The 23,892-nt window shown below is 40.4% G+C and overlaps 1 protein-coding gene across 1 annotated transcript in view; it reads right to left on the bottom strand.

The window, feature by feature from the left end:
- shmt2 (serine hydroxymethyltransferase 2 (mitochondrial)) overlaps positions 1 to 21,958 on the bottom strand; it is a 22,437-nt gene extending 479 nt beyond the window's left edge. The window contains exons 1-12 of the mRNA XM_068712392.1: positions 21,852 to 21,958; positions 14,133 to 14,324; positions 11,206 to 11,285; positions 8,530 to 8,730; positions 8,257 to 8,338; positions 6,229 to 6,351; positions 4,438 to 4,577; positions 4,128 to 4,290; positions 3,582 to 3,681; positions 2,346 to 2,501; positions 1,519 to 1,626; positions 1 to 1,268 (exon numbers count right to left, since the gene is read on the bottom strand). The exon at positions 1 to 1,268 is cut by the window's left edge and continues 479 nt beyond it. Of these exons, the coding sequence (XP_068568493.1) occupies positions 1,141 to 1,268; positions 1,519 to 1,626; positions 2,346 to 2,501; positions 3,582 to 3,681; positions 4,128 to 4,290; positions 4,438 to 4,577; positions 6,229 to 6,351; positions 8,257 to 8,338; positions 8,530 to 8,730; positions 11,206 to 11,285; positions 14,133 to 14,324; positions 21,852 to 21,884 (1,506 nt within the window). The 5' untranslated portion in view covers positions 21,885 to 21,958 and the 3' untranslated portion in view covers positions 1 to 1,140. The remainder of the gene's footprint in view (positions 1,269 to 1,518; positions 1,627 to 2,345; positions 2,502 to 3,581; positions 3,682 to 4,127; positions 4,291 to 4,437; positions 4,578 to 6,228; positions 6,352 to 8,256; positions 8,339 to 8,529; positions 8,731 to 11,205; positions 11,286 to 14,132; positions 14,325 to 21,851) is intronic.
- Between the last annotated feature and the right edge of the window lie 1,934 nt (positions 21,959 to 23,892).

Raw genomic sequence — 23,892 nt, 5'->3', positions numbered from 1 at the left:
CTTCTAGTACAACAAATCAGCTGGTCTTGGAAACCTCAAGATATATGTGAAATGATGGCCGTTACATGGTTAACTCTTTTTAAATAATACATAGAAAAGATTAGATACTTTGTAAACGCACTTAAAAGGAAAGTATAAAACAATCCAGGATGACATTTCTGTTATTATTCCATTTGGTTATTCATCCATCATAGCAAAATATTTAGCAATTCAAATCTGACATCACTGATATGCTGGAAGAAAAGAAAAAAAAAGACATTGCAATAGCAACAGCGTCAAAAGAAAAGCTTACATTTGATTTGGTTAAAAAAAGAAAACTGTAAACATATGTGAACACAGTTTCTCGTGTTGCTTTATTGGGTTTTAGTTTAAAAAATGTTTAAAGGATTTAGTCCACCTCAGGTGTAATCTAACTTTAGAGACAAGATGCACACATCTCTAGTTAAAAGGTCTAACTTTCATAAATAATGTTTCACAACATTTTGGGTTCATTTCTGATCTTCAAAAAATGTGGCCCACATAAATCTAAAAGCCAGCACCACACTGTATGGCAGAACACCCCACCACCTCATAAGATCTCCTTGTGTACCTGGTTTAATAAACAGAAAAGAAAGCTATCATGCACACATCTCCTTGTGAATGTAATTAAAACATTTGTGACATTAATTAAGACTCTTTACAGCATTAAGACCTCCGTGTATCTCATTAGAAAAAACTAATTATACACCAATCAAGTCACAGAGTCTGTGACACCAAGAGCTGTTGTTTGATTTGACATGTTTTTTTCTTCCCACACACCCACATTAAAGAAATTGTGTGACGACAACTGAGATAGATCTTTACGCATACAATAGAAAATAGGTTCTTCGGCTCTACAAAATCTGTTACATTTGACTGTTTCTTTACCCCAAACTCAAGGCCAAGTTTTTATATTAATGGATTGAATGATTATAAGAAGTATAAAAAAAAAAAAAGTAGTTTCCCCAGATCTTATTGGAAAAAAAAGAAAGAGTCAACCTGTTTCACAGGCAGCAACCACAATTCACTATCGTGACATTTTCCCATCTCCTTGTACACTTTTGCTCAGCCAGCTTTACGCCACCTGGCTGTTATGGCCCCACAGACTCTATATTGTTTGGTTTAATGGTCGTGGAAGCCTGGCATGGGAAAGGGCCTGGCAAAAGCTTCAACGCGATGACGCAGGTTGGCGATGCGAGCCACGGTCTCTGGGTCCTGAAGAAGGAAGTTCTTGAATTCCTGGAGCTTTCCTAAAGAGAAAGAAAAGGCTCAGCTTTCCCTTATGGCCATTCAGCTTCCTTTTGTTTTATCACCATTGGGCTTTTTGCTTCAGCTAATGTTTCAGTATCCAACAATTTAATATAACACACAGCATGTACTTTTGTTGCCTCTCTAATAACTACATAGTCTTAAAAATAAAGAGGCAAAAATCTGAGGCCCATGTTCTTGCCAAATACCAGGCTACATTGTTATCGGTCTCCCCTCTCACAGCACGCTTACCGGTCTTTTTCTTGACGTCCAAGGCGATCTTGAAGCCTTCATCCATGAGCTCGACAACTTGCACAAAGTCAGCTTCTTTGAACTGTCTGGATGTCAGGGCTGGAGCACCTGGGTTGGAGAAGAACACAAAATGTGCACCTTGAAATACAAAGTTATGACTAGAAATCACTTCCTTTTGCTTTCACAGGTTTAACTGTCTCTAATACATTTTCCCGCGTTATATTCTATTTAGGAACCATATGGTCTTTGGAAGGAACTTCTTGAACTATCAGTAATAAATCTACAGACTTCAGATGGGTCAAACCAACAATGATGCTGATGGCCGATGGGTCGTTAAGGTGCAGATCAAATCTCAATCAAATAAACCGTTGAGAAGGTAATAAGTGCAGTTTCTCGCCTTAAGACAATGCTAAAAATGTGGCAGTGTAGATGTGGAGCTCTTGAACTTCCTGGAAGATGATTAAAAACCCAAACATACTTAATTAATCATGATCTGCTCAGCGCTTGTGGCTTAATTGGTGGCTGACTAATTTCCATATGCAGAACAATTTTTTTTTTTAAAGTGAGTGAAATTGAAATTAAGTGAAGAAGATGCTTCGTGAAAAGTAAATTCGACCAAAAGTGGTTAAATACAGAACACATAATGCTGAATTGTTGACGATCATATCAAGACTGATTATCTTGACAGAAGTTACAGGTATTTTGGGGTTGGAAACTTTTTGAATCCACAGATAAGCACCATTTTCTTTATATGGTTTCTGAAGTAAGTATGACAAGATCTTGTCTGAGTCAAGCTAAATGCAGTGTAATGTGAAGCTGCTCCTCACCTAGCCTGAGGCCACCAGGAGTCAGGGCGCTCTTGTCCCCGGGGCAGGTGTTCTTATTGGCGGTGATTGAAACAAGCTCCAGCACCCTCTCGGCCCGAGCCCCGTCAATGCCCTTAGGCCGCAGATCAACCAGGACCAGGTGGTTGTCGGTTCCATCTGAAATATTCAGCATTCGTTTCATCAGACCACCTCAACATTAGTTTAACATGGATGAGGTAATGCTACTAGATTTGTTAGCTGTAGGATATGAAACGGAATGCGGTTAACAATGAAGCCAAATTATTGTTGAGTAATGTGTTGTCAGGGCTTCCAATGCTTCACATCTTCACCTTTCTTGTGCATTTGTCGGCATATCTGCTTTATTTTCATCTAAGCACTGTATTTATGTTAGATGTATGCAGTATGTAGATAAGTTTTACTTCATAGGTACACTTAGCTAAGAGTAATCTAGTCTAACACAACATTACTGAAGTTAAAGTTCAGGGTGCTGCGGATCTGTATTGCATTACAGAGAGGTGTTTCTATTGTTTTGTCCTTTTTATATGAAGGAGCGTAGGCTACATCATACACAAACTACATCCTCCGAAATGATCACAGTTAAATCAAAACCGCTCTTAAATTTCAACAAATTACAAGCTTCATGAAGGTAGGATGTATTGCAGGATTGTTGTATTAGACTGCATTGATTTAAGTTAGATACATCTAACGAACTGAAAACTGGGTTTATGTTGTAAATAAATGTAATACATTTTCCCTCAGCTATCAGTATAACCAACTTGAGTAAGTACACACTCCTTTTTACAAGTTGACTGTAACCCTAACTCTCTTTTTACACGTACATCTACAAAGGGATTGATAAAAGGAGCATGCACACAATGCAGTGTAAGCACAGGACAAGTCTGTATTTTTTAGGGTATCAATTGAAGGCTATACATCAAAAAAGAGCTGAGGCCAGCGGATTAAATGCAGTACAAGATTCAAGCATTCGCTCACAACCAGAAAGTGACAACTTTCATCTGGTTTTATTTCCTTGACTGACAGGACAGCGACACTGGCCTATTTGCACTTCATGAATTTAAATGCCTTTTTTTCCTGTCATGTAATTTGCATTTTGTGACAGGACATTTCTCTTTATTGACTGGGTTGTGTGTTTTTCGGTGTTTCTTTCTGCTGTTTGCTGAGCCAGTGTCTCCTCGTGAATTACTAAAAACAATGTTTTAATACAAGTTAGATTACCTGATACCAGGGTGTAGCCTTTGCTGAGAAGAGCTCCGGCCATAGACTTGGCGTTCCTCAGTACCTGGGAGATATACTCCTTGAACATGGGAGACTGTGTCTGGACACACACACAAAACAACAAAAGGGTTGAGCAAGATAGAAAAACTAAAGTTAGAGTTTGCTTGTTTTCAGTTGGGGCTGAGAAATTATTAATCAGATATCAAGAAAACAACTTTCTATTATAATCATATCATGTTGTTACAAGTGAGAGACATTTGCCTTTCCATCCTCTTTAATGGATGGAATTTCAATAGCTGTCTCGCACAACATTAAGATCCAGATAGTTCACAGTTGAGGAAGAGAAGTAAGAGACGCCCACTGTGGCTCATGGAACAAGTTCCTTTGTCAAGTAGAACCAATGCAATTCAATGACAACAATTAGTTTCACTGTTAAAATGGATTAACCAGTTATCAAGTTCTTACTAGGAAATGCCAGACCAAGGTAATTAAGTGTTATATCGATACAAATAAAGTTGAAATTGGGCGTTAGTGTGTTGTGCTGACCTGTCTGAGGGCCACAGCCACACCAGCGATGGCGTGATTATGAGGTCCGCCCTGCAGGGAGGGGAACACAGAGAAGTTCACCCTGTCCTCAAGATCGTACGCGATCTCCTTCCCCTTCTTGTCCACTGAGCGAATGCCCTTACGATAGAAGATGAGGCCAGCCCTGAACAGAATGGACTAATTAACTGACAAAGCATTTTTACCGTGGTATTTTTCTCATTAGAAGGCAATCACAACATCACAAAATGACTATAAGCGCTATTAATAAAAAATAACTAACTAAAATGACGCAGCGGTGTCTTGTTCTTACCGGACTCCTCGGAGGGACTTGTGTGTGGTGGAGGTGACCAGGTCAGCATGGTCAAAGGGAGAGGGGATGGCTTTGGCTGCCACCAGGCCACTGATATGAGCCATATCAGCCAGCAGGTAGGCCTTAATGTCAGTACACAGCTGAGGGTGAAAAGAGGGAACAAACACAACATTAGGATTCACATGTATACCATGAAACAGGACCCTAAATCCCCAATCTAGATGTAAACGCACTCAAATCTCCACTCAGCTGAAATTCAGCACGTCAGCCTCAGTCCTTGCTTAATTTAAAATCTGGAGCACAGAGCAAAAATGTGAACTGACCAAATATTTATACCAAATATATATTTATGCATATATCATTATTGATGTATAGGGTGCTACCAGAAACCATTATAGTTATTATAAAACTAAACTATATACCTAAACTTGCTGCATATTATATTTAAATGTGAGATAAAACCTCTTGGCGCAAAAATATTTACGTTTTACGCCCACTGTTAAGATTTGATGATAACTCTACATCTGTAAGCAGTACCCATCTCCTCAAAGGGCAGACATAGCTGCTGTTATTACACTCTCCGGCAGTCTTCAGAGGCCCAAAATATTACAGCGTAATTCAATAAATCTTTGCAGTCTCTTGCCAGCATTTATTGAAAAAGGCACAAACAATAAATAGCTTGCTAACATGCAAATGACTCGCTGGCGAATGATCAGAGCAGTAAACAATCTTTTTAGTGTTCCAATTAATATTCATTATCATGACAATCTTCCTTTCCACTGATATCTAAACTGGATCAGCACATGTTTATTAGATTAAGAGGCAGGATAGATGGCAGGGTTACTGGAGGGGGTAAAGAACACAAGAGGGTGATGTGCAGGAGCTGATGAACGCCGATAGTGAAACAAATTTCCCAAAATAAAAAAAGGCTGCTCAAATCTAGGTAACAACACTCTGAAAATCTGGAGAGGAGCCCGGCCCGGCAGATTCTGCCATAAAACAGGAAATAGTTCCACAGAGACACGCCAGGGGAAAAATATGGCCCCCACTTCAGGCCGAGCAGCAAAGTAGTTATGGTGCTTAATAAAAACACAGCTCTGTAATGGTGGGACACTCCATCTGACGGTACGAGCTAAAGTGGGGCTCTGCAGCAACAAAGGGAAGCAGTCATGGAGTGAATGAAGTGAATCAGCGGGTGGGTATAACAAAAACAGATAAAAGGGCCTCTTGTGCAATGCCAAAGAGGGCAGTGAAGTGTGCAGTTAAAAGTTGCTGCCTTGCACACGTGAGTCAGTGAGAGTATACACGTTCAGTTAGGATGAGTAGGCAGGAGAAAGCATCTGTGTTGTGAGAGACAATACAATTTGGTTTGCGTTGGGATAAGTTGAAGCTTGTAAGTGAATGCCCAGTATTTAGAGCAGACAGGTCTCCACTGTGGGACAGGACTTAGTGAAGATGTGGTGGGGAGTGATCCTGGCTAGGTAACAGCCTGCTATCAGTGAGAGGAGCAGGTGTGAGTGACAGTTCAGAGGAAAAGGTTGACTGAGGTTTAGATACGAGGAATAAGCTGCTCTGACCTTCATATTGCAGAATGAGAAAACGGGTAGCAGGAGAGGATGAAGTAGAGCCACACACACACACACACACACACACACACACACACACACACACACACACACACACACACACACACACACACACACACACACACACACACACACACACACACACACACACACACACACACACACAGGGTGCGTTGGGTAAACAGAGAGAGAGTTCTCCATGCACCTTCTTGATGCGGGAGTAGTCAATGAGGCGGGCATAGGCGCTGGTGCCAGCGATGATGAGCTTGGGCCTGAACAGCTTGGCCGTCATTTCCATCTGGTCGTAGTCTATGAGTCCTGTTGTAGTCTGCAGAGAAACGAAGAGGGAGACAGATTGAGAGACAAAAAAAGAGGCGGAGGATGAATATGAGAATATTAAAAAGGGAGAGTAAGGGTCAGGAGAAAAAAAAAAAAAAAAAGGACAAAAGATGATGAGGAAAAAGTTGTCAGATGAAGAGCAAACATATCAACTCGAAAGAGAGGTTGTTTTTTTTCTCCATTTGAAGCTCATTTGAAGTACTTTGGCTACCTTAAAAGGGGGAAGGAATTTATGGAAGGGAGACATTTCAACCCATCACATCAACGAAAGAAAATTGAGCAATTGCAGTAATGCACCCCTACTTATCCAAATTCAGCCTTTCAGGGATCTACTCAACTGGTGTGATGAGGCTGAACAGATCAGAGGTTGGTTTGGAGACTTTTATCTGCTCGTTTCATTGAAATAAGAAATTTGGGATATGTTAGACAATCCATTATCCGGGAAATGAACATCTGAGTCACATGAAATGGAGACAGACTGGAACAGTCAAAAGACAAGTGTGCCTTGCGCCTGAACCTCCGGTTTCACACGTCTACTCCTCCTCCAAGCGTCAGAGAGGAAAGACGGTACAGGGGAGAGACAGACAGCAGGACGGAGCAGAAAAACTAAGTGGGAGACGGAAAGGATGGAGAATAAGGGAGACACGGACAAGAAAGAGAGAAGAGAAAAGAAGGAGGGAACGCTTTATTTAGACAACCTGATAATCTCCCATCTCCAGAGCACATCTATGGATGCCCCCTCACTCCATCAAGCTGCTCATTGTGAAGACAGAGCCAGCGGTGCTGGCCAGCCTGTCGATTTCCCATTATCTCTCTCGCAGAGGGGTCCTGCCTGCCCATACATCAGCAGGTCTGGACATGCAGACTCTCATGGCCATCCATCAGCAGCTACCAACACCAGCACACAACTATGACCCCAGGAACACTATACACTAATACACGACGTGCCCATATCTATGGGACCCTGGTTGTATACAGATTTCAATGCTGGTGGAAAACAGCACTTTGAATGTTGTACATGTACTAAACCAAGAGGACTGAACGGTTGCATTGTGAGTGGAGAGGCCATATATCCACCAAAACACCTGTGTTCATGCCCCTCTTTTGCCAGCAAGTGCTTGTTGGGATGAAGCCCTACCCACACTGCAACATTTCCCCAAAAGAGGGTCACAGCTTTTCTCCTACATTTTCTCTTTTTGGTTTATTTAAATCAATATCCTGTTGTTCTTCTAGAGCCTAAGACAAAAATACTCAACATACATTTAGATGTTTGTGCTCGTTGTAGATTTGTAATTTCTTCTTCTTTAGTCAATGATTCAAACAGAAGTAGTTAAAAAAAGAATGACCAATGTGTTTTTACATTTGATAGCTTCGGATAAAGCTGACTGAAATCGCTGTGTACTATAATGGCAATATATTAGTAACATTCTAAAAAAAAAAAAGTAAGGTTTATTGTAAGCAGCACATCCATTTTTTTGGTGGTACAGCTGCACACTAACCGCTTTCTCAGGGGCAGTGCAAAACACCATATACACAACATACTTCACAACATATTCACTTGCGAATATTCACACAAAGTATTTGATTGTCCAGCACAATTTCTTACTGACTGTAAAATTAGGGGAGGAAACAAAGTAACAGAGATGATCAATAATACAACTGAAAGATTGTACACAGTTCTGCAGCAGAACCTGAAGCCTCCGACACACGGGCAGTTCTGACCAACAGTACTGGTTCATGTGGTGGTCGTTCATAAGTCTTTATCTTTATCTTGACATTATTATTATTATTTAACCTGTATCTGCCTCACAGCTTTTATCACACACTTTTTTGGTGTTGTCCCATTCCCTTCACAACATGTTTGGCGATATCAGCATAAGGGCTCTCTACTTACATTTAGCTTGTAAGGCATGGACTCAAAATAGATTGAGGTCGCAGAGATCCTCTTCACGTCGGACATGTAGCCATGGGTCAGACTGGGGTGAGAGAGAGGAACATGTAAACAGATGGAAAGAAAAACACTAAGTTACATTACTTTGAAACAAACTTGATTTTTTTTCAGGTGCAAATGGTGCACGAGTGTAGGAAGGAAATTGTGAGAAATAAGAGATTATAAGTGACCGGGTGCAGGCCAAGAATAAAAAGGAAAGCTGTGGTGACTACTCACTGTCCTCCGTCAGGCAGGTCCAGGCCCATGATGCGGTCATGGGGATTGAGCACGGCCGTGTAGACGGCAAAGTTAGCAGGGGAACCGGAGTACGGCTGGACGTTGACCCCCCACAGAGCTGGGTCCAGGTCGAAGGACTCCAATGCTCGTTTCTGACACAGCAGCTCAATCTGATCGACCACTTCTGCTCCACCGTAGTATCTGAGGGAATGGATGGGGAAAAAAGAGAGACACCCTCGGGCCATTTAATAAGAGATGCATCACTCATGCAGATAAGCTGCTGGATTAAACTGTAATATGAATTCAATTGAATTAGACCTGTTATAAATGAGGTTTTTTGGACAGCAGTAACACACGTTATAAACTATGATCTATCATCACCTTTTAACTTGATATGTCTATCTTTTTAGCAAATAGTTGCTTATTTACACATTCAGCAGTTTCAGTGCAATATCATCATTCATTATTTGGAGTTGTGATTTTACGGCAGCTCGTCGCTAACGTAGCCCACCGCACAGGTACCAACAAGTAGTGTACAGTGGCTTTTTAGAGCCATTTCACTGGAAACACCTGCCTGAGAATGAGCTAGTGGTGAGAGTGAACTAGTCGAAACTCACTACGAAGCTCAGTGCAGATATAGGAATAGTGTCGTGTGGCTGGTGAGCTGTACCGAATACTTTAAAGCTTAATTCATAACGTTGACAGTCCACCTTCTACCTCCTCTTCCTCTCTCCATCTGTCAAACACGGTGAGCGCTGCGTTGCGTCCTCGTCTCTGTAACTGTCTCAGTTAGTCCTCAGTCCAAAAGTTACAATTTATTGAAAAATAAAATAAATGTAATCATTTCCAAAATTCATAAAAAAAAAATGTATCTGATAAACTATTCTACTTCAACGCATATTTGTTGCCGTTTGGCCTTTCAAAAACTTTTTCACCTGGGCTCGCAGAAAGGGGGTCAAGTATGAAGGTAGATTTGTGTCTTTATTACGCAAACAAAACCTTTGCTTTCAAAACAAAAAGCTACGGTTTCAAAACGAAAAGCTACGGTTTCAAAACCAAAAGCTACGGTTTCAAAACCAAAAGCTACGGTTTCAAAACCAAAAGCTACGGTTTCAAAACCAAAACCAAAACGTAAAGCTACGAGTTGAGTTTGGACGTAGTGGGCGGGGCATACGCTGCTGAATGAGCCAGGAGTTTCTATTGGTGGGTTTGACTTGGATCCCGGCATCTACTTCCACTGTAGAGGTTACTGTGATGAGCGGCATGGAGGTAAGTTGACATTATATTGCTCTGTTAGCACTTCACTTTGTTTTCATGTTGTTAGTGTCGTAGAGTCTCTTTTTTTAAAGAATGACATGAGGTGTTGTTGACATGAAGCTTCACTTTCTGCGTGCATGTAACGTAAGTCGAACCAACCAATAGAAACTCCTGGCTCATTCAGCAGCGTATGCCCCGCCCACTACGTCCAAACTCAACTCGTAGCTTTACGTTTTGGTTTTGGTTTTGAAACCGTAGCTTTTGGTTTTGAAACCGTAGCTTTTGGTTTTGAAAGCAAAGGTTTTTGTTTTGCAACCAAAAATTATAGTTTCATAAGCAAAACTAACAAATAATTTATTCTCAGTTTATATATTTTCACTTACAAACTTGATTTTTGATTGCAGTGCGAGAAATTTGCTTTCAAAACATATTTTTTTGTTTGCGTAATAAAGACACAAATCTACCTTCATATCAAGTACCTGAATTCCCGGACATTCAAAGCTCTATTTGAAAACCTCAATGGGAGCTTTGAATGACATTTGGTACAGCCCTAGTGGCCCGATCCACTTTGTGACGTGTGGCGGGTGATCATGACACTAATGACAGCGTTGCGTACGTGAGTTGTGGGAATAACAGATGAGAGAAAAGCAGAACGACGTGCCAAGTTCAACGCAATTATCGCACAGACAGCCTATAATGTTATACATTTATTATTCCTTTCTTTTATTCATTTAGCCGTTTTCCTCACAGACCAGTAGCAAATGCTTTGTGACCCGGTGTCGGTCCGCGGGCCGGTGATTTGGGGTTGCTGACTCAGAGCAATCTAGACCAACGTTAACCCAAAACTACCACAGCAAATTGGGGACATCTTAGGTGATAACGCTCATTCAGATGAAGGAGCAACAGATGGCTACTTTACAAACCACTCATTCAGTGAGATCATCCTTTTGTTTCATTGCATTTAAGTGCAAACAGCAGATGAGTAGGATGTTAGGGGAAAACATTAAAAATCAAAAACACATTCAGTGGGAGGGAGATTTATGGTCGGCTTGTACTGCAGGAATCAAATGCATCAAATGAAAAGCATTTCAAAACAGGTCAGCTCTCTGTTTGCAGCTGATAAATGTGAATTATCTGAGAGAAATACGAGAAAATAGGAAAACTGAAAATAGAAAACGTGCAACAACCAGCCCGGACAGTGAATTCTTCCAATGTATGCCCTCAGGAATATTGTTTGACAAAGCAGAGGCTGTGGATTATTTGCTGTATGGTTGGCATGTACTATTACAGAGCAAACTAGAGAACACAGTACAAACTAGTGTACGTGTGTTTATGTGTGCATGAATGTAACAAATATCCTGAAGCAGGAAATATCAGCGGCGTTAATAAGCCGGGGTGTGGCTCAATAAACACACTCACCTTTTCCCTGGGTAGCCTTCAGAGTATTTGTTGTTCAGACAGGAGCCCTGAGCTTCCAGAGCTGCTCGACTGCAGAAATTCTGTGGCGAGAACGCAAACGCAAACGCAAACGCAAACGCACACACACACACACACACACACACACACACACACACACACACACACACACACACACACACACACACACACACACACACACACACACACACACACACAGAGAGAGATCAATGGCTCGAGTGGACAGAAGGGACAAGGACGGCAAATTAAAGTCTGTTAAGTGATAGTGAGAAATCCCCCTCCAGCTAAAGGCAATCATTACAGTATTGAACCTCTGGACTTCCATAGACTAACACTCTGCACTTCACAATGCTTATCGCCTCGCTGCTGGAGGATACAAGATAATGCAATAAACTTCTCTGCACATGCTGAGAAACATTGGTGTGGCCTTTTTTAATAATTTTGCAATGGAAGAAAAACAAAATTGTTGTAGGTATGGTTTGTGTGCTGCAAAAGGGGTACAATCATACCCCAAAAGTTCTCTTTATATCTCGTCTGTGTGCTGGAAGATGAAAAGACAGGTTAAGTATTTCTGTTTAATATAAAATATCAGTAACTTTTATTGAACTCACTGATTCATTTCACTCGGCTGATTTCAGGAAAATGATTCTTGTGATGTATTTTACTGGACTACGTTAGAGCAAGACCAATTTTGATTCATATTTTAATAAACTTTTTGTTATGTCATAAATTAAGTAAAAAAATACAAAATATTCCTTTGTTCTAGCTTTTCAAATGTAAGGTTTTCCAAGTTTCTCTTTTGGGGGGTTATGACTGTTTTTAAAAAAAACAAGCAATTTGAAGACGTCAACTTGGGCTGTAGGAATTTGTCACAGTTTCAAAGACTAAATGATTAATCAAGACAATAAATGGTAGATTGAGTTATGATGGAAATCATCTTTAGTTGCAGCCAACTGTTACAATGATACCGTTCTTTGAATTTCTTCTGCTGAGATTTCCTCCATTTCTTTTTTGAGGAGTAAATTGTTGCTGTGGATGCTGGAGATGCAGAAACATCATCCAACTTGTCTCTAAATGTTGCTGCCGGAACAGATCTAAACGTCACCTCTCCGCAGGGTTATTATACAAATGTGTATAGAATGGCACAAAGCATTAAAAGTTATTTTATAGTAAGCAACTATGTTATGTGAAAAAACACATTAAAATATGCTGTTTATGTTTAAATGTGTAAATGTTGTAAATGTTTATGTGATACTGACCAACACAAATACGTTTGGAGTGACCACCTGTTGCATATACCTCACAATCCCTGACTCTGTAACTGACCATGGAAACCTCTTCTGGTTCACTCTTACTGTATATGATCACACTGGCCAGTTATAAAGTTTGACACAAGAACAAATAGTACAGTCTAGCCTCCACACTGTCTCCCTCGTTGAGGTGTGTGTGTGTGTGTGTGTGTGTGTGTGTGTGTGTGTGTGTGTGTGCATGTGTGTTTATGCTAATGCTTCACCTAGGAGCCAAGAGGAGATCAAGGAAGATAAGAGCTCCAGTAAAAGCTCTCTGCTGCATCCGTCTGTCATGCAGACAACTCTGCATATATTACAAAAGGAAATGCATGTGCTTCTCAGCGCCTTTAAGTGTGTGTGTGTGTGTGTGTGTGTGTGTGTGTGTGTGTGTGTGTGTGTGTGTGTGTGTGTGTGTGTGTGTGTGTGTGTGTCTATGTTTATGGACATGTATGGTAGTCTTTTCTTTATTTTTTTTTTTCATTGAAGGAATGCCTCCCTGAGCCGTTACTGTGGCTCACAGAGTGAGGTGGGGAGGAGGCAGGATGAAGATATCAGCTTTATCTCACACTAGAGCGGTCAGGCTTTGTGTAGAGAGGGGGCCGCTATACTCCACTGAAAAACTACTGGGGCGAAGAAGAAACAGGAGGAGAGAGACAGAACAATACAAGATAAAACCTCTTCTGCTCTTTTGAATAGTAACATTTTCCATTTCACACCATCCAGCCTTGGAATAGAAACAAAGAGTAACCCACATGTTTCTGTAACAACCGACGATGCTGGCTCACAAAAAGTACTGTATCCTGTGAGCGTTTTCACTACTTAGGAAGCTGCATTTGAATAACATGAATTTAGTCTTGGCAGAGTTCATGATATCCATTTTACCATTTCTGTGTCTGAGCCAGAAGGTCAGTTTCACTACCCTAGCAAGCCCCTTAAACACTTAAAAAACAGCAAATATACTGCTATAAAATATTGAAACATACAACAGCAAGATGAATTAGGAATAAATATGAATAAAGAATTAATACACTTGCAGTGTATGAATTTCAAATGCAATACCCACATCATGTTGTACTGGATGTGCTGTGCGTACTGTATTTATCTCCAGAATGAGCCCTGATGAAGCACTGATAAGGGCTTTTCTATCACTGCTGACAGCAGTGATATAGATAAAAAAAAAGATACGACCAGAATAGATATCCATGAGGCTAGCAAGACTATTCATCTATCCAATCATTTTGCCAAAACATTAAATCAGATGTGATGAGGTGTTCTCAGCTATCTCCATTGCCAACATACGGTGGAGGTGCTGCCAGCTCTTAAAAGGCACTAAGTAAGTGTTTACATCGACCGTCTTTCTTTAAAAATGAGTAAAATCAATCGGAACAAAATGGAATAGGATCAGTTTTTATATTGTACTTAAGGCTGACTGAATGAAAAAATATTTTACTTTGTATTTCCAAGTATCTTCTAGGACATCAACTCGATGCCGGCACTTTTAAGGCATGGGGCAAATAGTGTTCTAATCAAGAGGTTCAAAGACATGTCTCTACCATCCTTTCCCATCGCTCTGTTAACTGCACAACTGAACAGTGAAAAACATCGAGCAAGATGTCTTACCTCAGATGCAATGAGCTCCAATCCGCGGCACTGCCGGTCCTTCTCCTTCAGCATCAGGTCCCACATCTCGGGGTCGTCCTCGGCCAGGCTTTCCTGGCCCGTCCATGGACGATCTTCATCCACCGTACGGGAGGCGGCGTGGGACTGCTGACCACGCACACTGAGACGAACCGGGGCTCGCTGGCACAGTGGCTGTGAACACAAGAGAAGTGGAGAGAGGGGGGAAAAGGATCAATTGAAAGTGTAATAGATTTATACAGATAGGACAGTTATTGTCAACACATTTTCTAAACCTGGACCACTGCACTACAATGGGTCTCATGAGTACTGATGTATCAACCAAAACCACTGCAAATTCCCACTGCTTTAATAAAAGTATGCTAACAGAGTAGGAGTGTTGCAGCTACAAACTGAGAAAAATATGTAAAATGTGGGTGTGTAGAAGAGGGAAAAAATTAACAACATACATTTTTGAGTTATAGAGCTTTTCATTGCCATTCTGTTGCTAGGGCAACAGCTTTTGTCTAACTTTACTTCCTGTCCGCTATTGCAATAACAAACATAGCAACAGGAAATACAAAGAAGCCCATTGAGAATGTTTATGTTGTCATCTTTAAAAAGGTCTTTATTATCAATGAAGATTAAAACTAGCTGGGGCTCCACCCGTAAAGAGCAACCACAACATAATTAAGAGAGAAATATGTTTCTACAGAATGTATTTGATCATTTGAGGTAACAACCTGATTTGTCGTATATAAATAAGGAGACATTTGAAGTCCCCTCCTCTGTTCCTACACTCAGATATGTAGCCCGACATAATTAGAAACTGGCGTGTTTGCATGATATCAATAATCAGCGTGGTTGTTCAATTATGCCTCTATCAGCACTTCCACAAACTGGGGGACTGACTTTTACAGCCCCAGTGTGCCGAAGGAGGCATATAGAGAACAGATTCAGCACTTCCTGCTTATCTAATCTGGACTGGGGCTGGCGAGTTCTGCTGCTGCTGCTGCTGCAATGCCCGATCACGTGAGTGTGCAGAGTCCATACAATTTTCACTGTCTCTTGTCTAAACGTTAAACACAAATCCTAAACTGGCTCCAACCCTGTGATGGATTATTCAAACACTAAATTTCTGGCTTGGTATTGCATACAGTAGACACTTCGCATAGGTGATATACAAACTTTGACGGCACCAAAAGATTGCACTGTATTCTAGCTGTACTTTATGTGTGCACTTCAACAGAGAGGCGCTGTGACTGTGTGGGAGAAGACACAGAAATAGAGAAGAAACCCCTCTTTGACAGGTCAATAGCATTTACAACATAGTGGCTCACACCCGTCATTGAATCAACAATATCAATCCCACCACTGCCAACCTATAGTTATCATCTGTACAGGTGTGCTGGGGTGTGAGGGACAGCCTCCCTTTAATGGCGCCATTAAAAAGCAATTAACACAGTGCTCAGCACCGGATGAGGACACCAATATGAAAAAAAAAAAAATGCAATTTACGCTTATTCCATGTGGTGTAAAAAATGTCTGGGTACTTCATCTTTTGCGGTGGCTTTAAGGCGCTTTAAATCTTGTGAAGAAATCAACTCTGTATTTTCACACATTTCAAGACAAAAAAAAATTTAAGAATTTGAATGTTGGTTAGAAATAATAGAAGCTTTCTGACCAACCTCAGTTCAACATTCTTTGTAGAAAAAACAGCTAATAAGAACACTTTATCCTCAGGAACAGCTTGCAGATAGTTTATCTACTCCATCGCTGTTAGGCCCAATCCTCTCTACTCCGCCTCTTCATCTGCTCCCCAGGGTGGCAGAGGGAGCAGCGGTGACACACCAGGGGAGGCAACTTGCACATTAATGGCCGATTTCTAACAGTTTCTACTCTGGCCTTCTGTCACCAGTGGCGGTGTCGATGGTGGAAAAGGGAGAAGCCCCCCCCCTCCCCCCCCCCCTCCCCCCTCCCCTCTGGGTTCTGGAAGAGATGAAGGCCTGGGGAGACAGGTCGGGCTGCCTCTGAGGACAAGTTTCTCGCTGAGAAATCACACGGGTCATTAAATCTTGACGGGAACTGTCCTTCGCTGTCTGCACTTCTGCCGGGACACACCGAGACTCGGGAAAGCAGCGGCAGAGAGAAACCCAACACAAGCCAACACTGCCATGGTTACAGCGCTACTGAGGACTGCAAAACAGACAAGGGTGACTCTCCCTCCTCCTCGCCTCCACCTTCATCCCTGCTTTCCTTTCCCCACCCTCCTCCTGTCATTCAAATCTGCTAAGCACGCTCAGCCAAGCAGCACTCATGCGGCGTTTTTATTAGTTCGCCTTGTCATCGCCATCACTTCGGTGGCGTCCAGACAGCACTGAGCTTAAACAAACACACAGGTCAGTCCCTGTGGTCTGCCGCTCCGCTGTCCCGCCTCATCTCACCAGCCCTGATCATTACGGAAGATTAATTAATGAACACAAGACAAACTGATCCAAGAAAAGTGAGAGCCAAGACACAAGCACCGAATATGTCACAGCTGGAGTATTTTTAGGCGACAGATGATGCTGTTGTTTGAAGGTGAACTTGATGGAAACTTTGCTGTGAGAAAACGGGGCGGGATAGGCCACATCAACCGGGGAGCCGAGCACCAGATAATGGCAGAGTCACAGATGCACTGCATATGAGTGACAATGATAAGGCAATTGTTGGCAGTTTGCCTTTCCTGTCAAACATCTGTGTCCGGAGACAAATGGCGAAGAAGAAGAAAGGGGAAGAAAAAAAACTATTTCATTAATCCTGGTTCTGTATTATTTTGCCCATTTCCTGAAGCAGCTCCTGATGCGGGTCAATTTTACAGATGACTGCTGTCCATCAGAGGCTGTACCAAACAACAATCAGCCAGGTATCAGAAGCAAAACAGAGAGGAGTAGAGAAAAAAAAAAAAAAAAGAAGATATGTAAGGTTAGAGAGAAGAAGTGTCAACAGTCAGCGGCATCCGTCAGTCTGACACGTAGTTGCCTCTTTCCCCGTCACTGACTAATAGCAGGGCTGTCCGTTACAAATTGCCCTGTGATTCAGTTTAGATAACACCAGACAGAGAAATCTGGATGGGGTGCAGAGGCGTGAAGGGACGGAGGCCAAGTTCAGGGCGACTCCGCTGTATTCGGGTCAAAGGGTTGTCAAGGAGACAATCAAAGACATAAGCGATGTTTGCAACAAAGCCGATCTTCAGGAGGTGTAGGCGGTGGAACAATACATGTATGCTTGTTGCGGTGATGATGGCAAAAGAGCTCCACTCTGGGCTTCCTGGTGCCTCAGCGATTCTAGATGTGTGCTGTGGACTGTGCTGTTGGCATTGTCAGAGAGTGCCTGTGCCCACAACCCTCTCATTGTCCCCGTCAAGTGCATGGTTTGTTAAATCAAAAATAGACGCACTTAAGAGGAACAGTGTGTAGGATCCAGGGGGATTTATTGGCAAAATACTCAGAACTATGTTTAGATTAGTGTATTTTCACCTTAAACTTAGAACCGTTAGTTTAGAAATGGACATTTATATCTACATAGGGAGCAGAGTCTGCCATGTTGCACTTCTATCTTGCATCGATATGTTTCTACAGTAGAAGGACAAACCAAACAAGATAGAGCCAGTCACGCTGCATGTTACCTAAAGGCCAACGTAGCTCTCCGGCACGCTTGCAAAGGGAGGAGTAGGAGGAGCGGTATTCAGATGGATGCAACCTGCGAACTTACTGCTAAATACTACACACTGCTCGTATAACTGTTTTTTTTTTTCTGCATTGTAAAATCTTGTTCGGGCCAACCAAGGGCAATTTTGAGCCACCTAAATACGGCTAAATCAGTAGAGAACCATGCTAACTATATTCTCACATCACCAGTAAAAGGAGATGGAATCAGTTTGTTGGTTTTCAGGAGCATAAATCTTAAGAAAACATTAAGGACGGTACAGCAGGGGGAGCAAACTTGACTAAATTAGGGCTGCTTCTAATGCTTATTATTTTCAATTAATCTGCCAATAATTTAATCAATTAATCATTTTGTCAATAAAAATGTCAGAAACTAAGTTAAAACAGCTGGTATATTTTCCCATAGTTAAATATTCAATGTTATGAGACAGATAAAAGCAGCTCATTTGAGCCTGAACCAGCACACGGTTTTATTTGGATGCAGAAGACCTTTGTGTACCTTTTGTGATGATCAAGATGTGAGCAAACAAGAGCAGAAAAGATTAAAACGTGCATGAGGTACATGCAGTAGTGTAAGGTATCTCAAGACACTGGCAGATGTTTGGTTGTTTGACGTGTGTTAAGGCTGGTCTTGGTTGAGGAACGCTTGGAAATGTAACAGGAAGTAGCTGTCATCTTTCATGGAATCAGAGTAGCTCTAAGCAACTTATAAACATCGCTGTTGGCAAAAAAAAAATAAAATAAATGGATGAAGTCATGATACCTGAAAAATGTGTTTCTGTTCTGTTCCTGTTAAATGAATTCAAATAGCTAAAGAATAACTCTGCTGTGACAGTGTTATGTTACTTTTGTCAAAAAAGAATGTGTATAAAAGCATTAAATTGGAGTTTTAGTGGTTTCGGTGTGAGAGGTGATGAAGCCAGACAGGCTGTGTTCAGGGCGACTCCGAAACACTATTTCTGGGTCAATTTATAGAAGTAGATTCGAAAAAAAAAAAGAAAAAAAATCTTTAGGCGTATTGCTGGGTAATACTGAATGCACAAATACCACTCAGCGGGTTTATGTTGACAACAGAAAAAAAAAAAAAGGCATTCTTTCTTCCAAACGTGTCAACCCCTGTTGACTGTAACTTTGGAGAAAAGTTGCAAGAGCTGCTGCAAATCTTTCCCTCAGAACTTCAAACAAAAGCGTGATGAGTAGGAGTTATGCACCAAACTCTGGAGGGCAGCAGGTCCTCTCACCAACAACAAACAAAGCCCTGCAAAACAAATGTCTAATCTATCAGCACGGATAAGTACGAGTACTTTTAGCTTGGATTTTGACGACTAACCATTTATTCATATATTTGTATACTATTTATATGTAACCCTAAGTTATTCTTGGTTTTCACTTGAGTACACAATATAACTAAAGATACATAGGAGGTAAATTGTCTATGAGGTCAATTTCCCGAATTAAATTGATTAAATGTCTGTCTTTCAGTGTATACTGATGAGTTTCCCCTGGTTACGTCACAGAATGTTGACTTTCCTTCTTGTCTAGCTACAGTCTGCCAGCTAAGGTCATGCCAGTAAATGATCATCAAGCAGTAGCATAAAGTTAAAAAAACAGCTTCTTACTGTTCTGCATGTTTAAATCAATGAAAAAGTAAAGAAGACATTTATTATCAACAATGAACTATTTTTAAGTATTCAGCACAGCAGCCCTTAAAGTTAAAGATGTTTCTGTGGACCTCTGTTTCACAGATCTCTTTCTCTAATTACACAAATGTCTCACAAAGCAGAACCTACACATTCAAAAATAAAACCTGAAAATTGAAATGCTATATTCTGTGATATTCATGCCCACTTTGCTCTACTTAAGTTTACCACAGTACAATTTTAATTTGTGTAATTTTTAACTCAAAGGTTTGGCAAAATGTTAAAAGCTTGATTGTCCATCAGAATACATTGAAACTAAGCTTGGACACCTCTTTATTTGGTGAGAAGTGAAGATTAATGTGGAGCAAAATCCATGTAATTCAAGTATCATCTACACAGAAGCAAGTTATTTCAACAGCCTAAAATTGCAAAAAAAAAAAAAAAAAAAAAACAAAGCTTATAGAAAAGTAAATGAAAATATATAAAAAATAATCTATAGAGAAATGTTCTCTTCAGCAAAAGAAATATAATGTAAGCATAGATAGAAAAGTGACAGCTAAGAGCCTTGCTTCTTTGGCCTCTTGTACTGGGAGAAACAGTTTCTCAAAATGGGATTAGAGATTTTTATTCTTAAGGTGACAAACTGCAATCCATCACCTGCAGCAACTGGCCTTGTTTAAGAGCAAGCAGATGAACTACTCTTTCATGATACAAATCTCAAAAGTTGAGTTTCCCTCATCTTTAGCCACCTTTACACCAATCCTAAAGCTGTACGTCAACAGCAATAAGAACAACCAGCACAGGGCCTGGAATCTCTCCTCCTCACACGTACACAGATCCTGTGAGGACACTGCATTCCTTAACCAAAAGAAGAAACACGGGTCATGCGAGTCCTTTTAAAATTGGATTAAGAAGCACACTTAATCAATTACCACCAATAGGAAAAGCATGCATGCATGTGACTCAGTCAGTTTAATGTGAAACTTCAAAACACACTGACAGTGACTTATAAAACTAGGTCTGACTACATGCCACACAACTTTGGCACAAATGTGGCATAGCCTAGTTGTTTCTGAGAAACTACATGAAATTTGCACCATCTCCAAAATGGGTCACTTCATAAAGTTCAAAATTAGGGTATTAATAGCCCTCAACCAACTTGTTTTTTCCCCAATCACCCTGATGCCTCAACTCACCAAGCAACTTATTCAATTTAAAAAGCTGTCAAATTATAAAACTGGATATCTTTGAAATGAGAACAATGGGCAACTAATTTGTCATTAAAAACATTTTTAATCAAGGGGGCTACAATTACCCTAACAGGGAAAAAGAGTTTCAAAATATATAATAATAATAAATGCTAATAATTAACCAGGGTAATTGAACCCACTCTACATTGTAATATAGTGCTGTACTTAAGCACATCTGTAAAGTTAAATTATTAACACAATGTCAAAGATTTTCATTGAAGTATAAGATAATATTTACAAACCTGCAATAAATACTTGGAGGTTGTAACGTTCAGATTTTGATGGATTGGGTTTAGAAAGGATGGCTGAGGATTGTGGTGCCTTTGAATTGTTTTCTGAAAGGTATTTCAAATACTTTCCTTGAGTTTTACCATCAGTTTGAGCGTGCAAGGTAAGTGGACCTTTGATTCATCATATATGTTAGGATAATATCAATTAGGAAAATGAAGCTTACCTTATCCTTGTAGCTACCCTAAAGTAAGGCAACAATCTGCTGAAACATTGCTTTGACAAGAACAGCCTTATCTGTTACATAAAGTAGAAAGTTAATATTTTCTCGGTACTCCTGCAGTTCACTTCTTTTTGCACTTTGAACGTTATTAGGGGGCCTTTCTGAATACCTATGCTTGCATTATTGCATAGTTACCATGACTGAGGCTTGTATAATTCTGATTGATATAGAATAATTGAATTAAGTTACAGTCACTAAATAACCCAAAAGAGCTCGTTACATTGGGAGGTGATACAGGGACGCGTGGTGATCGCTGTTGTTTCTTGTCCCACATGATGAAACGGAGCAGTCGCTGTTGCATCATTGCACAACTGCAGCTACATAACACTGAGCTAGCCTGCTAGCTTATCGGCTAACAAGCGACTGACGTGTCAAATGTGTCACATGAACAGGGCAGAAACGACAACAAACGTTTAACTGCCGCATTTATTCTTACATTTGGTGACTTGCTGAAGCACAGGTGGGCAGTTAAACCCACACCTGTAGTAACGGTATGGACGTTAAGCTAGCTAACGGGTCAACCGTACAGAAACGCCAGCTAAGTTAACTCACTCAACCCAAACACACCGTAAAAGAAACATTGACTCAAAACCAGTACTCTATAATACACGTACCCGCGTGACTCGTCTCAGAGCGAAGGACAGCATGTTTCCAGTTCTCAAGGCAGATGAAGAGGAAGCACAGGCTCAGCTGACAGGCTCCGAAAGAAGAAGTTGTTGCAACGTGTGGCTACGTTGAATCTGCCGAAAGGGTTGCTGGGAAATGTAGGTCGTTGTGGAGAAATTACGCAAGCCAGCAGTGCACGACAGGTACTCACTCCTGCTGTACCTCTCATTCATTTATTTCAGTGGTAGAAGTAATCCAATCTTTAACTAAAGTAAAAGTAGAAATACCACTAGCGTGTAAAATAATACTGTTGTTTTTTTTATTTGATCAGCCTGAGTAAAAGTAAAGTTTTAGCATCAAAATATAGGCTACTTAAATGTCTTATACTTCACAGTCTATGTACTTAAAGTACCAAAAGTAAAACTTCTCAATTATAAAGAATGGCCCATGTTACAATTATTAATTCTGTGTGATTCTTGTTATTGATGCATTAAAGTGTATAATATAATAATATATTTTATTTGTATAGCGCTTTTAAAAGTCCTCAAAGGCACTTTACATGGTAAAATCAGAAACAATAAAAGCAATATTGATATAAACAAGTACAAAAAGTACATTTGCTTCTGTGTAGTGGAGTAGAAGTAACCTATAAGAAAATGGAACTATTGAAGTAACCTCAAGAACAAGTACCTTAAAATGTTACTTAAGAACTTGAGTAAAATGTAAACTACTTTGTTAAGTTCCACCACTGATTTTACTCATTTATCTTCTATATCATTTAACTTTACTGGTCACAGGGTGACTGAGCCTATACAAGTGAAGAGGGAAAGCAGTTATCACTTATTCATTATTTTTGTGACATTTTATTTTGCAATACATTGTTAATTATGTGCAAGTTCACATCTGTGACATGTGAATGCACACCACACCTCTGAACTTTGTCAAAGCAAAGAGATTTCAAGCAAAATATTTGCTTGCTGTAAGCAATTGTGTTATCTTGTTTGAGTCAGGTCTCTGTTCAAACTGGTTTGATAATGCATGCTGCTTTTTGCCGACTGCCCAATGAATGTTGAGAAAGGCAACAAGTGCTCTTGCACCACAGTATTAAGTAGAGTACCTTGTTGGCCTAGAGATTAAAGTGCCCACCATGAACGGTGGTTTGAGTCCAGCTGCATGTTCTTCCTCATCGCTCTCCTCCCCTCATATCTTTGAAATCATGGGTCTCTAATCGACTCAGAGCAATGCCAAAATTGTTTTTTTTTTGTTTCATGCTTGAAATCCTAAACTTTGACATGAAGAGCAGGTCATGATACTATTAAACTTCCTTCCAAGCAAAGAACGAGAGGTTCACTATGATTTAGGCAATCACTAGAGGTGCCTGTAAGGGCAGAATTCAAACTAGTGTAAAAACTTCCATTATCAAGACCAAGTTCTGAGACTTTGTGTACTTCATCAAGACAACCTATTAATGTTGGTAATTTATTTTTTATGAAGATTTATCATAGAGAAAAACTGATGAGATGACCGATTTCCATTATCTGCAATAGTTTACAGAAGGAAATCATTTAAAATACAGACAAAAAAATCTGTTTTTGAGATACTGTTCTTAAATTTGCCACACAATGCACATGTTGTCATTTGTTTTACTGTAGCTAAATAACGAGATATATTTAGCTACAGAGCGTCTAACCATTTCTGTTCACCAGAGCATACATTTTAGTGAAAGTTGCAAAGTGCTGTCACGGACGGATGATTTGTTGTGATTTTCTTTTAACTTTATACGGTTGCTGTAACACCACCATCAGGACTACTGGCCCACAAAGCCAGTCAATGAAGTTTGACTTCGGAGCTTCTGGCCGGCCCTGAATAATCTGGCATGTAGAAAATGGATGAATTAAAGATAAGAACATTTTAGGAAAACATGAAACATTTGGCAACATAGAAAGAGATGTTCTAAATGTAATATTTTATTTCTGATTGGTGTTGCCTCGTGATTAGACATTTTCCCATTATAGAGATTAAAAGAGGTTACAGGTTTTACATGTATCA

This window comes from Cebidichthys violaceus, unplaced genomic scaffold, assembly GCF_023349555.1.
Source record: "Cebidichthys violaceus isolate CVI_PGR_0920_01 unplaced genomic scaffold, fCebVio1.0.p SCAF_17, whole genome shotgun sequence".
Classification (NCBI taxonomy): Eukaryota; Metazoa; Chordata; class Actinopteri; order Perciformes; family Stichaeidae; genus Cebidichthys; species Cebidichthys violaceus.
This window is presented reverse-complemented; position numbering and strand designations above follow the sequence as displayed.